General features: G+C 39.0%; 1 protein-coding gene across 6 annotated transcripts in view; it reads right to left on the bottom strand.

The window, feature by feature from the left end:
• ATL2 (atlastin GTPase 2) overlaps positions 1 to 19,082 on the bottom strand; it is a 67,907-nt gene that overhangs the window by 34,450 nt on the left and 14,375 nt on the right. For 4 of the 6 annotated variants that reach the window (XM_070379711.1, XM_070379712.1, XM_070379717.1 and 1 more), the window contains exon 2: positions 4,735 to 4,979. The exons of the other annotated variants lie outside the window; for them this stretch is intronic. In XM_070379711.1, the coding sequence (XP_070235812.1) occupies positions 4,735 to 4,979 (245 nt within the window). The remainder of the gene's footprint in view (positions 1 to 4,734; positions 4,980 to 19,082) is intronic. 6 annotated transcript variants of the gene reach the window in all.

The raw sequence follows: 19,082 nt of genomic DNA, 5'->3' as shown, positions 1-19,082 counted from the left end.
ATTCCCAGCTTGTGCTTCATCCAGCCCAGCGTTTCTCATGATGTACTCTGCATGTAAGTTAAATAAGCAGGGTGACAACGCATACAGCCTTGACGTACTCCTTTCCGGATTCGGAATCAGTCTGTTGTTTCATATCCAGTTCTAACTCTTGCTTCCTGATCTGCATATAGATTACTCCAGAGGCAGGTCAGGTGGTCTGGTATTCCCACCTCTTTCAGAATTTTCCACAGTTTATTGTGATTCACATAGGCAAAGCCTTTGACATAGTCAATAAAGCAGAAACAGATGTTTTTCTGGAACTCTCTTGCTTTTTCCAAGATCCAGTGGATGGCAATTTGATCTCTGGTTCCTCTGCCTTTTTTAAAACCAGCTTGAACATCTGGAAGTTCACGGTTCACGTACTGCTGAAGCCTGGCTTGGAGAATTTTGATCATTACTTTACTAGCGTGTGAGATGAGTGCAATTGTGCAGCGGTTTGAGCATTCTTCAGCATTGCCTTTCTTTGGGATTGGAATGAAAACTGACCTTTTCCAGGCCTATGGTATCTTCATCCAATGAAATACTATTCAGCAATTAAAAAAACAATTACTGATACATGCAACAACATGAATCTCTTAGACTTAATATTAAGTGAAAGAAACCAGACATGAGCGCACACTTTATAATTACATTTACATGAAATTCAAAAGTAGACAAAACTGATCGATGGCAATTTAAGTCAGAACAGCAGTGGCTCCTGAGAGCTGGAGATAGTAGTAACTAGGAGAAAGAACAAGAGAGCCTTCTGGAGTGCTGAAAATGCTGTTTTTCTTTATCTGAGAGGCAGTGGTCACAAAAGTATAACTCAATGAAAATTCACTGGCTGTACTAAGGCTTACATACTTTGCTATATTTTATACCACAAAATAATAATAATAATAAAAGTGACCCTAGGAAGAAACTTATAAAAACATTATTCTTCCTCTACATACATTTCTTTCTTAGAAAGCACAAGAAACCAAGTTTTTTTTCATAGATTAACATTTCCAAGTCTTAATCTCAGATATTACTAGCCTTAGAGAAAAAAGTGAAACCAAGTTCAACATCCCATATACTGATCCTGATATAGTTGTGCTTTTGGGAAATTATATGTAGCAGCACATATAATCCTTAAAGATAGTTCCTACTCTTGATCTCTGGAAGAAGTTCTGGGAGCAGCTCTTAAAATGGAAAAGAATAAAAACTACAGATAACTCCCCTTAAAGTGCCACTAGCAATTATGATACAAACAGTCAAAACTCATACTTATTAAGCAAAGATACCAGTGGGCAGCAAGAAAAGTTATCAGGTATGTACTCCTGTCAGTCTCTTTCAATTTCTCAAGTAAACAATAAAAAGTAAACACTTACAAAAGAACAATTGAGGATAAGTATATAAATGGACCAAACATCATTTTACATAATAGTTTTTAGAATAAAGGCTTTGGCATCAAATTGCCTGGCTTGGAATCCCAGCTGTGCCACTTACTCTGAGTTTCATTCTTCAACTCCAAGCTGAAATACTAATACAACTCCATAGTGTTACTGTGAATACTGCTATTGCTGCTGCTAAGTCGCTTCAGTCGTGTCCGACTCTGTGCGACCCCATAGACGGCAGCCCACCAGGCTCCTCTGGAGAATCCCAGGGACAGAGGAGCCTGGTGGGCTGCCATCTATGGGGTTGCACAGAGTCGGACATGACTGAGCGACTTCACTTTCACTTTTCACTTTCATGCATTGGAGAAGGAAATGGCAACCCACTCCAGTGTTCTTGCCTGGAGAATCCCAGGGACGGGGGAGCCTGGTGGGCTGCCGTCTATGGGGTCGCACAGAGTCGGACACGACTGAAGCGACTTAGCAGCAGCAGTAGCAGTATTCACAGTAACACTATGGAGTTGTATTAGTATTTCAGCTTGGAGTTGAAGAATGAAACTCAGAGTAAGTGGCACAGCTGGGATTCCAAGCCAGGCAATTTGATGCCAAAGCCTTTATTCTAAAAACTATTATGTATAATATCTATTAAATGCTTAGTAATCAGAATACCCAGAAATCAATAAAGATTCAAAAACTGTTACGTGAAAAGATAACATGTGCCTCCTCATAGAAGAAAATATCATCTACGAAATGCTCTTGCCAAAAAGTCAAATCTGAGTCTGATCTAGGTTCAACCAACAATTTACAGGAAATTCACAAAACAAAAGAACAAGAAAACTGCACCAATGGGGTAAAATCAGCAAACCCAGACTGGGAAACTCTGTAAGACCAACAATCACATTTTTCAACAAATAAATTTACCAAGAAAAAGAAATGGAGGAAAATCTTAAAAGAATTAAAACCACTTTTTGCTAAAAATTATTAAGTACATGGGCATTCACTGTCTACTTTCATACATTAAAAATTGTTCACAAAAGTTTTTTAAAAAATAAGGAATGATTAAAAATAAATTAAAAAAATAAGAAACACTTAAAAAGGGAAGCAACTCTATAAAGGATCAAGAATCCTTACCTAGAACAGCTCCCATTACTTAGTGTTCAATATATCCCCAAAATTAAGTTTTACTAATTTAATTCTACTACATTAAGTTTCTACCTTCCTAAACTGATTCTTGAAATTGGAATCACTTTTATATGACCACTTGATCAACATTTTTCTAGCAATTCCTACTGACTGTTAACAGAGTAACCTACTTTTCTTTGGAAACATGTGATTCAAAAATCAGCTTACTAAAACTTATTAAGATTATCCATTGACAAATGGATTAAAAAAATGTGGTATAATCATATAATGGAATACCAAAGTAACAAAAACAATGGACTATCACAGATGCAAAAACTTAGGTAGTTCACAGATATGTTAATGAATAAACCAAACATAAACCCATATGGTATGATTTCATTCATGTGAAGTTCAAAAACAGACAAAATTAGCCTGTGGTGAGAGTTCAGAACAGTGGTTACCTTTGAAGATATTAACTGAGAAGGCTACACTGTCTATTAGTTCAGAAATAACAAATATGACACATGTGTGGGCTGCTACTCCCCCTCTGAACAGCCACTACTAACTGATCAGAGATCAAATAAGAAATTGCACCTAAGGTGAAACTTGCTAGACAAGTGATCTAAGTTTCCTTCCCCTTCTAACGTTCTGTCACCTACGTGGAATCAAACACACTTGCAGTGAACAGCCAGACACAGATAGATACAATATATACAAGCTAACTTAAGAAGTTAGAGCCTCAAAATACAGAAATTCATCATCTTTAAATGTAGTTTTTCTTTTTTTTTTTTTTTTTAAGAATAAGTCATTATACATTTCTCTATTTCAGATGTAAAATTCTGGAAAATAATCAAGTGGAAAAACTTTACTGTATCTTTCTCAACTCCCAATTTCTGCAAAATAGTGTTCTTTAACATGAACTATATCCTTGATACTCAGGTGTATTTAAGTATGCCTGAAAAGATTCCTAGAAAAAGAATTCTGAAAAGCTTCCTGGAAAATCAACTAGGAATGTTTGCCTTATTACTTAATTTCAAGGCACATACACAGCCAGTTACAGATTTTACACAGAATTCGTACAGATGAACACCACGACAGATGTTTAGACAATTACGTAATTCTAAGTGTCACTTCCAGCACCTTCACGTGGCCTTCTGAACATCTAGCCTCTTCCTATAAAGCCGTTCCCCACTAAGTGTTCCACTCCAAAATTTCAATTCCTCCTTCTTAGTTCCTACCAAACTCTCATTCCCTCAGCCCAACTATTAGAAAAATATTCTGACTCAAGTCGGGGAGAAATTCTTTTTTTTTTTTTGCTTTTTTTCCAGGGAAGAAAGTTGAAGTCAGGGAAAGGGAAGGAAATAACAATTGTCTGGAAAATAACAACTGTCAAAAAGTGAAAATAGAAAGGGTGATTCATTAGTCAAAATAGAAAATAAGTGCTTACTATGGGCCAATTACTGTGCCAGGCACGAGAGACATGGTAATCAAGATAAGGCCACTCCTGACAGAGGTTACACTAGCCAGGAAAAATAAGTAACTAAAGTAGTATCAATGCAACACATGACCTGAGCCATACAGTCATAACATAGTCTTAGAAATCATGGAAGGCTTTCAGTGAAAAAATAAGCCAACAATACAGCAACATTTGAGAGAGAATATGGCATAGTCAAGGAACTGCAAAAACTACAGAGGTGAGGAATGAGGCTTAGAGATCATGGAAGGCCATGGAAGTCACTTTAAGGAACTGAATCTTACCTCAAAAAGAAAAATTCTCTAAAGGAGACTTATTTGAGGAGCATAAGTATACCTTTTCAGAAGTCTCTATCAGCCTACTTCACCCATTACTGCAAAGGTGATCAAGAAGGGGAAGGTGTGAGGAAATACAAAATAGGAGAGACTGAACAATACTCAGGAAATTTAAAGTACACTCAGACATTCTGAGTTAGAGTTACAATGCTTGGAACACATTGTACACAGGTGCTCAATCATATGCCTCAATATGTACTACCTGCAAAGAGGAATTATGGAGATGGGAGATGAAGAAGAATCAAGAGCTCAAACAAACTTACATTACTGTCTTAACTGAGAAGTCTTATCAAGAACTATATTTTTTAAAACTAAAGATACAGTTCTTACTGCTTTTTATCTATTATTTTTAAACAAGACTGGTTGGTAATTTTTGTGTTTAACTTGGTTCAATTTAAAAGACACTATTCACCTTGTTATACATATATCTAAGCATGAAGTCCAGCAGAAATGATTTCCCTTTACGGAAAGCTCCTGCCACAGACACCACTACTATGTTTAGGTCTCGTATGTGTTCCTGTAGTAATATCTGCTCCAAAGCTTCTTCATCAAGCTCAAAGTTATGGTCATCTTCATGTGCAAGGACAATCTGTACTGGACATGGTTTCTTCATAACCTCATCAGAGTTTACTAGGTCATCATCTTCATAATTCTCACCTAGAGTTAAAAAAGAGAGAAACAGGTTACTTTAATTCCTGCATTCTGAACTTTTTCCTAAAGGACCACAACTAAAGCAATATTTCAAATAACTTCTTCCCCATTATAGGTCATTTGGAAATAGTTACAAAAGTGATGCTCAAATACATACTGAACGTCTCACTCCCTCTGTAATATTAGGACCAAGAATACCAGTCACTTTCCTACTATATATACAGATAAGCAGCAATACTAAATATGGCCTCAATTAAGTCTTAACAGCTAAATGTGAGCATCACTGTTCATGAACACTGTATTCAGCCATAAACAACTCCTGCTACTGGATGCACACAGAAACTATCAATTTCACCTAATAATTCAGATTCCATTCTTCCCCCCAGACTCACCTGGAAAAATTCCAAGTTACAAAGACTAAAATATATATATTTATTTATGTATGAATATATATAAATATATACATGTGTGTATATATATATATAATTGTTAGGATCCTAAAAAGTTTTCCAAAATGGCATATGATAAAGCTAATGGGTCCTAATTTAATAAAAGTTACCTAAAAGAATAGCCTTCCTTATTAAAACAGAGCACATGATTAATGTTTCAGTGGAAGACACAAGAAGGACAATTAGTGAGGGACAGAGTTTCGTTTGCCTCTAGGACCCTTTCTCACCAAACACCATAAATACCCTTTCAAAATTACATAACTCCTAAGAAACAGCTAGCTCAGTTGGTAAAGAATCTGCCTGCAATGCAGGAGACCCCAGTTCAATTCCTGGGTTGGGAAGATCCCCTGGAGAAGGGAAAGGCTACCCACCCCAGTATTCTGGCCTGGAGAATTCCATGTCCTATATAGCCCATGGGGTCGTAAAGAGCAGGACACAACTGAGCGACTTTCACTAAGAAACAGCTACATAAACTCTTTTGTTCACCCAGCACACAACAAGAAGTTAACCTTTGCAGAAGAACTTCACTGAATAGTGGTGGAAAAGTAACAATCCTAAAGTTTAGGTTTCTATTTTGTTCCGTTCTGTTTTTTAAACCCACCGAATAGCTAGTGGTGGCCCAGTGGTAAAGAACCTGCCTGCCAATGCAGGAGACGCAGGTTAAATCTCTGCACAGGGAAGATCATCTATCTGGTAAAGGAAATGGCAACCCACTCCAGTATTCTTGCCTGGGAAATCCCATGGACCGTGGAGCCTGGCAGGCTACAGTTCATGGGGTCACAAAAGAGTTGGACACAACTTAGCGACTAAACAGCAAATGGCTAGTTTCAGAGGCTATGTACCATAATCCCTTGTCTGCCTTTCTTCCCTATCAACTGCTTGATCCCACTAGTACACTCCTGGGGGATCTTATCCTTTTCCCACATGAGTGTCTTTAAGAGACTCTCCCCCTCGCGCTTGTCTAAGTGCCAGTTTCCGATCTAAGGAAATATATAGCATCTACTACGTTCAACCCAATGACAGCCTCTCCTCTCAGAGGAGGAGACAGCCAGTCCACTGAGGAGTGGCTCATTATTAGTGTGCCAATATCAGTCCACAGAGACACTATTCTCAGAGCAAAGATCACACACCCACTTTAATGAATTTTTAGTCTCTTTACAAAAAGAAACATCTAGCTTATGTGATTTCCAAAGATTATTAGAGACTTCAGGCTTCCCAGGTGGCAAAGTGATAAAGAATCCACCTGCCAATGCAGGTTCAATCACTGGGTGGGAAGACCCCCTGGAGGGGGAAATGGCAACCCACTCCAGTATTCTTGCCTGAAATATTCCACGGACAGGACAGCCTGGCGGGCTACAGTCCACGGGGTCACAAGAAGTTGGACACAAGAAGTGGAGCGACTGAGTATGCACGCACATTAGAGCCTTTACCTTCACTTTATGAGCCACATTTAATGTACAAAGTAAAATCAACACTATTTCAAAAGGTGCTGCAAACAGTAACAATACAAAGACCAAGCAATTTCAAAGACTTAGGGTGGCACTAGTGGTAAAGAATTTGCCTGCCAATACAGGTGACATAAGAGATGCAGGTTCGATCCCTGGGTCAGGAAGATCCCCTGGAGGAGGGCATGGTAACCCACTCCAGTATTCTTGCCTGGAGAATCACATAGACAGAGGAGCCTGGCAGGCTACAGTCCATAGGGTCGCAAAAAATCAAACACGACTGAAGTGACTTAGCGCACACACACACATACACACATACATAAAGACTAAGCAATTTCAAAGAATTTTAGAAAATAAAAGAAAGCAATATTTAATTAAAGAGGATATTACCACTGCTTGTTCCAATGCTATAAAGATATAGCCAGGTATGCTATCTGAATGCACAAAAAAAGTAAACTTCCCAGGAAAAGTCTAACACAGTTAAATGCCAATTTAATGTATCATTAGGTGAGTCTAGATAATTACCACACAGTATGCAAACTGTGTGATTAAAACCTTCTAAGCCTAATTAGTAGTTAAGAATGAAGCAGGAAGCAAAACTGTCTAGATATATGTCTTTTAACTTCTCTGTGCCTGTCTTCTCATCTGTAACATGGGGATAGTCACAGCACCGACCCCATTAAGTCATCAGGATTCAATGAGTTGAAATATGCTTAATACATAGTAAGCATTATATGTGCTTGTCATAAGGTGACAGTAAATGGCTCAGGGGTAAAGAATCCGCCTGCCAGTGAAGGAGACACGAGATGAAAGTTGGATCCTTTAGTCCGAAAGATCCCCTGGAGAAAGGAAATGGCAACTCACTCCAGTATTCTTGCCTGGAAAACTCCCATGGACAGAGGAGCCTGATAGGCTACAGTCCACAGGGACGCAGAGTCAGACGTGACTGAGCACACACTGCACTGTAATTTTAAAATAATCAATCCCATAGGAGAAGCTTTTATTTGCAACCTTAGAATGCTAAATCTCTGCAGTGACCTTTAATTGACCAGTGTCGCTATGTAACATCACCATCTACCCATTTGCAGGTACACACCTGAGGCCTGTCCATGATACATTTCTCCTTTTCCATACCCCTAAATCTAACCAAGGTCCTAAATCTGTCTTCACTCAAAATCTCTACTGATACCATCCGTATTCTCATCACCACCATCTGTCAGGGAAATTAAATAAATAGTCTTGTTTAGGCTTCAGAGACAAAGCAAAGTAGACCTCTGACCTAGCTTCCAAACTGCCGGGACACTGCTTGGTCTGTGAGTGACCTAGAGTGACTGCCTGCTGTGAGTGCAAGAGTTGCAGACAAAAGGGGGGAAAAATTTTGAGATGGCTGAGCCCCTGAAGTGGGCCTGGCCAACCAAGCCTCAGGCTTAACAACATTCCAAGTTTTACAAGACAAAACAAACAGCATTAACAGGAAACTAGGCTTGCAATTGGAAAAGACTCTGATGCTGGGAGGGATTGAGGGCAGGAGGAAAAGGGGATGACAGAGGATGAGATGGCTGGATGGCATCACCGACTCGATGGACTGAGTGAACTCCCGGAGTTGGTGATGGACAGGGAGGTCTGGCGTGCTGCGGTTCATGGGGTCGCAAAGAGTCGGACACAACTGAGCGACTGAACTGAACTGAGGCTTGCAATTTGGTCACAGATTGATTATGATATCAGTGTGCATCCTGGGATTATAAATGGGAACCCCAAACTGCAATCTTTGACATCTCACCCACAGAGTGGACCCCTGGGACCTTTTCCCAATTGGGACTCCAGATGTGCTGCATCACGAGACTTTCTAGAGTTGTTTAAGTCTGGATGTTGGTTAAAACCAATTAGGTAATGTATCTTCTGCTCTATTTCTCTTTTCTTTTAATGTTAGTATATTCTTTTAATGTTAGCAACCTAGATAGCATATTGAAAAGCAGAGATATTACTTTGCCAACAAAGGTCCATCTAGTCAAGGCTATGGTTTTTCCAGTGGTCACGTATGGATGTGAGAGTTGGACTGTGAAGAAAGCTGAGCACCGAAGAATTGATGCTTTTGAACTGTGGTGTTGGAGAAGACTTTTGAGAGTCCCTTGGACTGCAAGGAGATCCAACCAGTCCATCCTAAAGGAGATCAGTCCTGGGTGTTCATTGGAAGGACTGATGCTGAAGCTGAAACTCCAGTACTTTGGCCACCTCATGCGAAGAGCTGACTCATTGGAAAAGACTCTGATGCTAGGAGGGATTGGGGGCAGGAGGAGAAGGAGATGACAGAGGATGAGATGGCTGGATGGCATCACCGACTCGATGGACGTGAGTTTGAGTGAACTCCGGGTGTTGGTGATGGACAGGGAGGCCTGGAGTGCTGTGATTCATGGGGTTGCAAAGAGTTGGACACGACTGAGCAACTGAACTGAACTGAATGTTAGCTAGATGATTCTCTAATAAATATTTGTATTATTTATTTATATATAATGAGTGGCTTATTTTGTTTAATAAATCCTTTAAACTTGAGACAAAAGTGAAAGCAAAAACACCATCCTAGCTCACTTAAAGTGGAACCAAACTGGTCTCCATTCTCGCCCCCTTCTCCAATCTAATCCTCACAGAGTAGCAACTACTAATAATATTAAATGCACTAGTGATTAAGTTACTCTCATTAAAATCACTGTTACAGAGGATTAACAGCTAAAATCGTACACGTGCCTCATAAAATCCTGTTCAATTCAGTTCAGTTGCTCAGTCATGAACGACTCTTTGCTACCCCAAAGACTGCAGCATGCCAGGCTTCCCTATCCACCACCAACTCCTGGAGCTTGCTCAAACTCATGTCCAACAAGTCGGTGATGCCATCTAACCATCTCATCCTCTGTCTGCCCCTTCTCCTACCTTCAGTGTTTCCCAGCATCACGATCTTTTCCATTGAGTCAGTTCTTTGCATTAGGTGGCCAAAGTATTGGAGCTTCAGCTTCAGCATCAGTCCTTCCAATGAATATTCAGGACTGATTTCCTTTAGGATGGACTGGTTGGATCTCCTTGCAGTCCAAGGGACTCTAAGTGTTTTTTCCAACACCACAGTTCAAAAGCATCAATTCTTTGGCGCTAAGCTTTCTTTACGGTCCAATTCTCACATCCATACATGATTACTGGAAAAACCATAGCTTTTGACTAGACGGACCTTTGTCATAAAACCCTGTACTCACTGCCAAATCTCTCCTGCCCCGTTTGGTGCTATTTCCCCTCCATAAACTACAAATAGACAAGCTAGCCTTTTTCAGAGCCTTATGCCACTAAGCTCTTTCTAGACTCATATTTCACCATGCTATTCCTCTGTGTGGAATGCTCTTTCCCATGCTGTTCCCCTAATTAATTCCTTACGCCTCAGTTTAAACGTCACTGCCTCATGAATGTCTTCTCCCAAGGTTCCCAGTCCCCCCACAAGCCCCCACATTCTATGCACCCGTCATTTGCATATGTATGTCAGTGCTCATTTATTATATGCCCCCTAGATTAGCAACCCTTGCGGAACACCCTCAGCTAGTTTCCCACTGTAACCAGAAAATAGAGGGGAAAAAAATCTAAGTTCCTGATCACAGCCTCCACAGTTCTGGGCAATCCAGCCCTCCTGCTGTTCCTTGAATAGGCCAAACCTGTTCCCTACCTTAAAATCTCTGTCTTGTATTCTTCCCCATCTGGAAAGCTCTGTCCCTGGAAATTCAAGTGGCTTGCTTCTCCATCATTTAGGTGTCACTGCAAATGTTATCTCCTCCATGTGGCTTTCCTTAGTCACTCTGTCTAAATTACAGATCCTACCCATCACTTTAACAGAACAGGGTTTTTCTCCCCCAGAGCCTTTTTCAGTATTTAAAAATGACCTTTTTTCATTCATTTACATGTGTACATCATCGCTCCCCCTCCTGCATAGAAGGTGCAGGCCACCAAAAGAAGGATCCTAATCACCCTGTTGACTACTCTTGCTCTTAGCATTTAGAAAACCGCTTGGCACCTAGCAAGTGTTTAATAAATATTTCTTGAAGGAATGAAATGTACATATTTTACTCAGGAGTTTTACACATGCCCCTTCCCACCCATTTTATAAGGAAATTTAACAATCATATAATTAGTTTGGGGAAATACTTCTAGCAACTCAAGAGTAGTATATTTATCACAAAAATCACAAATAAAAGTACAAAGATCTAACAACACATTTTAATTAAAAAGACCCTGGAGTAAGAAATGGCAACCCACTCCAGTACTCTTGCCTGGAAAATTCCATGGACAGAGGAGCCTGGTGGGCTACATACATACATGGGACCACAAAGAGCCAAGCACAACTGACCACGTACTCACGTGCACAATTAAAAGAACTCAAAACCAGTAAGTGCTAAAATATCACAATGACCAAATATGGAGATTGCTGATTTTGTTAAAACCAACAAGTAGTCTTATCTTTAATGTAAAGAAAGTCTTAGTTGGTTTCTTAAAAATAAAAACAAAAAATAACCATCTGGCAGGAAATCTTTGTTATCTTGAAATTTCACCTAAATTAGTTGGCTACAGTAGCCTGTTTTCCTTTAATATCATGGATAAAGATAGATATTACAGATACACAGGCAGCGTATTTGTCACTATTTCCAGTCAACAGATAATAAAAGGAGGTGTCGCCAATGCTGCAAAGATATTCTGGAGCACAGTCCCATGGCTCAGCTAACTTCACTCCCACCATACTTGCTAGACCAAGTCTGGACTACATATAGGCAAAGTATTTCATTCACAAATACTGATTTAGGCCACTGGAAAAAAATTAAGAATTATATGCAAATTTATTTAGACTACCTGTAAATATGAATAGTGATCACCTACAAGCGGAAGTCTTTTTAAATTTAGCATTACTTAAGATTTTACGTAACATAACGTGTAACATGAAGTTGCTCAGTCGTGTCTGACTCTTTGCGACCCCATGGACTGTAGCCTACCAGGCTCCTCTGTCCATGGGATTTTCCAGGCAATAGTACCGGAGTGGATTGCCATTTCCTTCTCCAAGGGATCTTCCCAACCCAGGGATCGAACCCTGGTCTCCCGCATTGTAGACAGACGCTTTACCATCTGAGCCACCAGGGAAGTTTTTAAACTGAAGTTAAATTCTATGTGGAGAATACTGATTTCAATTTCCACTTTTCAGTACTAAGAGATTGCTGGGAAAGTAGGTTTCAGCCCGCCAATATAGCTTTCCTAATATACTTAACCTATTTGCTACAAATACTTAACCTATTTGCTACAAGGCCTACAAAAAAAAAAAAAAAAAGACACTACCTTTGTTTAAAAACAAAAGTCAGTATTTACCAAGGGTTGGGGAAAACAGAGATGAGTAGGTGGAGCACAGAGGAATTTTAGGGCTATGAAACTAATGTTACAGATATGTCATTATACATTTGCCAAAACCCACAGAATATACAACTCCCAAAAAAGTTGAAACCTACCGTAAACTCTGGACTTTGGATGATAATAATGTGTCAATGAAAGTTTGCTGACTATAACAAATATACCACTCTGGTGTGGGATATTGATAGGGCTGCAGGTGTGTGAGGAAGTGGGGGGCCCAGCATTCTTTGTGCTCTATTTTGCTGTGAACCGTTTTAAACTGCTTTAAAACGTAAAAGTCAATTATTAAAAAAAAAAGACACCTATCATTTTGCTTTTTTTCTTATATTTGCCAAACTCATACATTCAGTACATATTCCAACAGGAAAAGTGACACATCAGGACTGACCTAAGTACATTTGAAAACTTCAAGCTTAAGTAGAAGCTATACAATAAAAGGTGCTGTAAATCTACATTACAATAAAATGCTACTAGCATTAGGTTACATCAACCCAAAACTAAACTTGTAGAAAGAGAACCAAGTAAAAAGTATTTCACTTTTCAGAAGCAATGAAAGTATATTTTATTACTCACATTCCAAATAAAAACTTAAAACAAATTTTTGTGGAAAGTGGCCTGGACTCAGTGCATTTAGTCTATTTACAAAAATTAGCTATTCAACAAAAGCAAAGTGATATTTTGGTGTCTGGTATTTATTTGTTCCACATCCACACTCTGTAACAAAATAAAAATAGTATATAAGTGCTCAAAAGTTTATTTCAGCACATATTTTAAAAGCTTTAAAGACGTCATATCATGGTAAATCTATTTCTAGATATTTATTACAAGAAAATAAATAAAGATACTAACAAAGATATACAAGTTGGTTTATCAGTGTTATTTATGGTAGGGAAAATTAATGCTGAATGTCTCAAAACTGGAAACTGGCCTAATATTTTAACTACATATTCACATATTATGCAGTTTTAAAACACATATACACATTTAAGAAATTAAAGATATCTTTAAGACTGGTATAAAATCACCAGGAAAAAGGCAGATCACAAAGTAGTACAAATCTTCCCCAATTCTGTTTTGCTTTGTTTTTAAAAACACAGGCTCACTTGGGAGTTGCAGTGGGAGACAGAAACATTTGAGGCTTCTTCTTTCAGTCATTAGAATAACTGCTACCAGACTGGCCCTCTGCCACAAACTATAAAACTAAACTAAATATACAAGGCATCTTTTTTCAAGCACTGTACAACAGACAGAAGAATCCTTGGGAAAAGATCACACCCCCCACCCCCCCATCCACAGCCACTCTGCGCACGCACACATACATACATCCACGGCCACTCTCTGCCTAGGAACAATTTCCTAAACTAGAGTGGGGAACCAAAGCACAAGCAAAGATCTGAGTTCAGGACTACTAAAGGCAGTGGGATGGGAAGCTGTGAGGCAGGACAGAGAAAAAGGAACTATGCAGAAGTATTCATTGGAAGGACGGATGCTGAAGCTGAAGCTCCGATACTTTGGCCACCTGATGTGAAGAGCCATTAGGAAAGACCCTGATGCAGGGAAAGGCAGAAGGCAGGAGGAGAAGGAGCTGACAGAGAACAAGATGGTTGGATGGCATCACCAACTTAGTGGACATGAGTCAGAGCAAACCGGGAGACGGTGAAGGACAGAGAAGCCCACCATGCTGCAGTCCATGGGGTCGCAAAGAGCCAGACACGACTGAGACTAAACACCACCAACACAGAGGCAGAGCCCAGAAGTCCCTGGCCAAGGGTGATAAGCTTCCCAGGCACACTACACAAGGCTCACCAAAAAGCAGCAACCACAGGGTTGCAAGAGCAACAGAGATACCAGAAGTCAAACTGTACTGGGACGCTGTGACATTTTGGCCCAGCCACTGTGGGCAGAACACCTCAGGCAGAAAGCTAAAACACCAGGAATGCCATACCTTAGATTCAAAGCCCATGCTTATCTATTTTTAGATCTACTGAAGATTCACCCAAACAAAGCCTAACACTAAGACCTGAAAAGAGAGGAGACACTTCGGAGATTTAGTATCCCCAAGTTAGGAGGATTTCCTCTAAGCTTTCTACAGAGTCATACTAAAAAGATAACAAAGTCAAGCCTATAAAAGGTCAAGAGCAATTCGTAACTGAACTTTGAGCCACAACACAAATCAGACAACAGAATCCAGAATCTCCAGAATGCTAATGTACAATTAAAGAACATGATCAGAAATCATCAGAAATGCAGAGAAGAAAATGTGGCCCACAGTAAAGAAAAAAAAAAGCAGCTGCAGAAAAACAATCCTGCAGTGGCCCAGATGTTCAACAAAAGCGTTAAAGAAGACATTACAAATATGTTCAATAAGCTCTTAACAAGTGAACAGTTAGGGAGTTTCAGCCAATAAATAGATGAATAGAAAACAAATGAATATTCTAGAGCTGAAAAGTACAATAATTAAAATGAAATATTCACTGGACAGACTCTGGTCACTGATGAGAAAGAACTGACTCATTAGAAAAGATCCTGATGCTAGGAAAGATTGAAGGCAGGAGGAGAATGGGACGACAAAGGATGAGATGTTCAGATGGCATCACCAACTGGATGGACATGAGTTTGAGCAAGCTTGGGGAGTTGGTGGACAGGGAAGACTGGCATGCTGCAGTCCATGGGGTCGCAAAGAGTCATACATGATTGAGTGACTGAACTGAACTGAGTCAAATGTTACTAAATTTGGTGTCAGAGACTTAAAGATCCAAAAAGCAAACCTCAAATAGGGTAAACACAAAAAGAAAACCACATCAGTCAGACTGCTAAAAACCAAAGATAAAGGGAAAATTTTTAAAGAAATGATGTGGTGAAGAAAGTGAAAGTCACTGAGCTGTGTCCAACTCTTCGAGACCCAATGGCCTATACAATCCATGGAAATCTCCAGGCCAGAATACTGGAGTGGGCAGTCATTCCCTTCTCCGGGGGATCTTTCCAACCCAGGGATGGAACCCAGGTCTTCTGCAGGATTCTTTAGCATCTAAGCCACCAGACAGTAAAGGGAATAATTCAAATGACTACTTTTCATCAGAAGCAATGGAAGCCAGAAGACAAAAAAATAATATCTTTAAATTAAAAAAAGAATGCCAATTGAGACGTCTATATTCAGAAACTATTATTGAAAAATGAAACCAGTATATAGACAATGAGCAAAAAAGCTACACAAATTTGTCACCAGAAGATATGCTTTACATGAGATGCTAAATGATGTTCTTCATTCTTCAAGCTGAAAAGAAATGATACCAGATGGAAAGCCTCCTCACTCCTTCCTATAGTATCCAAAGTAGCAAATAAATGGATACAAAAATAAAAAACTGGTTGTTTCCCCCAAGTAATGTCCTTAAAAGGTAATTGATCATATAGAACAAAAATATAGACTGCAATGTGGGGTTTATAAAGTATGTAGAAGATTTTTAAAAATTATGACAAATAGTCAATATTCTCATTTTGACTCAAAATCAATGTTTTAAAATTAAGGCATATACATTTCTCTTTCACACTGTCTTTGAAATTCACTGTGTATTTCACACTTATAGCACCTTTCAACTCAGACATTAAATGCTTATTAAAAATACATGATCACTCAGATTTCATAAAATTTACAACTCAATAAGATTCACATACACAAGGTGTTCCCAACATAAGTTTTCCAATAACTGAATCAAATACCAAAAAATCACTTTCCATTCATATGTAAACCTATACTGACAAAATTGTTTTTAAAACATAAACTAAAATGAAAATTTAAAACTCATTTCTTTAGTCACAGTATCCATTTTGCTTTAATACGCATATCCTTGACTGAGACTGATCATTTTTCTATGCATATTTGTTTCCTCTTGTATGAACTGTCTATTCATAATCTAGGCAGCTTTAAGAAAACACATAGTCATAAACTGTAACCCAGAAGTTACTTTAACTCTATGTTTAGTCGCTAAGTCGTGTCTGACTTTTGCGACCCCGCGAACTGTAGCCCACCAGGCTCCTCTGTCCATAAGATTTCCCAGGCAAGAATACAGACTGGATTGTCATTTCCTTCTCCAGGGGATCTTCAAGACCCAGGGCTTGAACCCACGTCTCCTGCTTGGCAGGCAGATTCTTTACCACTGAGCTACCAGGGAAGCCCCTTAATTCAACAGTAGCAAATTATTAAATGCTTAAACAGTATATTTTGCAGACAGTTTTTTAAATTCAAAAACAATCATGTGCTGCTTGCATATTTTAGAGCACAGAGGGGTACCTTGTATACAACACATAATTTAACGCTGAAAACTAGAAGATTTAGTTGATGTACAGCTGCTTGCATAATATATCAGTGATTTACTTCTTACAGAATGCTCAGTCAAGAATGTTTCGTTTCAATTTAACATTATAAAGCAAACTGTGTTTTTCCCATTAGAATAATTGTGGTTCTCTCAACTGAATGGGGTTAAAAAGCTGGAACTGGCTGTAAACACACAACAGAACTAGTTAAAGTCCCATTGCTGCCTCTCTTACAGACATACAGACAAAGCCTCAGAAAGAAATGGTTCTATTTTCAATAACCCTACTCTGCTTCCATGACCTTTATTACAATTAATATTACCACAATCAGGGTCAAAATTCAAATCTATAACTATAAACACTGTGAACAACTCAAAATTAAGGATCATCGGCTAATGAGCTGAGGTTAATAATCCAGCAAAAAAAATCTGGAGTCAGTGCTCAACATAAATACATACTCTGCTCTCTGCTTTTTGTATATTTTCTTCAAACTCTGGAACTTTTTTGCTTTAACTATGATCTCAAAAAAAAATAAAAATAGTAGATCACCCAAAAAAAATCTTAAATAAAAAAATTGTCACTCTAGAAATAAAGGATGGCATTTAAATCTACAGAAGTGAGATATGAAAGAGTACGAGTTATCTTTCAGGTTCAAACTATCATGTTCAACAAAATACAGTTGTGAAAGACAAGAAAATATAACTGAAGGCTGCAGAGATCTGTAGGTCAATGTAGTCACCACTCAAAATAGTTCAGCTACAAAGCACTTTCAAAGTGGAAAAAGCAAGTAATCACTGAAGACATCTGCTATTCAAAGTTTTAAAGAATCACCAAGAAAAATATGAAACAATTTTAATATTAATTTTGGAAATAATTATAAGATCTTTGGAATAATGCAGACTTAACTTGCTAAAGCAAATTCTACCAAGGAATGAAGGACTCCTGACTTGCACTTTATCTTGCTCTTAAGAAGAGGCTGGTTATAGGGAATTCCCTGGCAGTCTGGTGGTTAGGACTCCATGCTTCCACTGCAGAAGACACGGGTTCGACCCCTGGTCCATCTAATAATTCAGCAACCCTAGTTTAAGAAAAAATATTCCTTAAAAGGTTGTAGTAGCAGTAAATATATAATCATTATTATTGTTTAGTTGCTAAGTCCTGTCTGACTCTTTTGCGACTCCATGGACTGCAGCCCACCAGGCTCCTCTGTCCATGGGATTTTCCAGGCAAGAATACTGGACTTAGGTTATTTCCTTCTCCAGGGGATCTTCCCAACCCAGGAATGGGACGTTAAGTCTCCAGTACTGGCAGGTGGATTCTTTACCACTGAGCCATCAGGGAAGCCATATGATCATTACTAAGTAATAATACATTCATTTATTTATTTATATGTTACGTGTCTAGTTTATATTCTTAATCAATGCCTGAAAAATTTTTGTCCAATTTTCTTTTCATTTATTTTCAAGATCAAGCACGATATAGAAAGATTCTCTAAAACAAAACTCAACTGAAAATAAAACACACTTACAGGAACTAATGATCTGACTTAAGACTGTTTATCCAGGAAACAATTAAGTAGTAAGGTCTTGAAGAAAATCCAGGTAGTCTTCATTCCCTAGAAATGAGGACTTCAAAAGGCAACAATGCATGAAGACTACTAAGACTACTGAGTCAAGACTACTAAGATAACTGAGTGAAAAGCAAAGGGGATAGATTACAACGGATAGATTAACCCACCCTTAACATCCAAAGCGGAGAAGACAATGGCACCCCACTCGAGTACTCTTGTCTGGAAATTCCCATGGACGGAGGAGCCTGGTGGGCTACAGACCATGGGGTCGTGAAGAGTTGGACACGATTGAGCGGCTTCACTTTCACTTTTCTCTTTCATGCACTGGAGAAGGAAATGGCAACCCACTCCAGTGTTTTTGCCTGGAGAATCCCAGGGACTGTGGAGCCTGGTGGGCTGCCATCTACAGGGTGGCACAGAGTCGAAACACTGAAGCAACTTAGCAGCAGCAGCAACATTACAAAGAGACAATCAAAAGTTTCATGGACATCATGCGAAACACCGGGTTGGATGAAGCACAAGCTAGATTCAAGACTGCCAGGATATGCAGATGACATCACCCTTATGGTAGAAAGCAGAGAAGAACTAAAGAGCCTCTTGATGAAAGTCAAAGAGGAGAGTGAGAAAGTTGGCTTAAAACTCAACATTCAGAAAACTAAGATCATGGCATCCGGTCCCATCACTTCATGGCAAACAGATGGGGAAACAATGGAAACAGTAATAGGCTTTATTTTGGGGGGACTCCAAAATCACTGCAGATGGTGACTGCAGCCATGAAATTAAAAGACGCTTACTCCTTGGAAGTAAAGTTATGACCAACCTAGATAGCATATTAAAAAGCAAAGACATTACTTTGCCAACAAAAGTCTAGTCAGTCAAAGTTATAAAGTCAGTCTAGTCAAAATTATAGTTTTTT

The sequence above is a fragment of the Bos mutus genome, chromosome 11 (genome assembly GCF_027580195.1).
Source record: "Bos mutus isolate GX-2022 chromosome 11, NWIPB_WYAK_1.1, whole genome shotgun sequence".
Taxonomy (NCBI): Eukaryota; Metazoa; Chordata; class Mammalia; order Artiodactyla; family Bovidae; genus Bos; species Bos mutus.
Note: the sequence above shows the minus strand (reverse complement) of the source record. Positions and strands in the feature narration are given on the sequence as shown.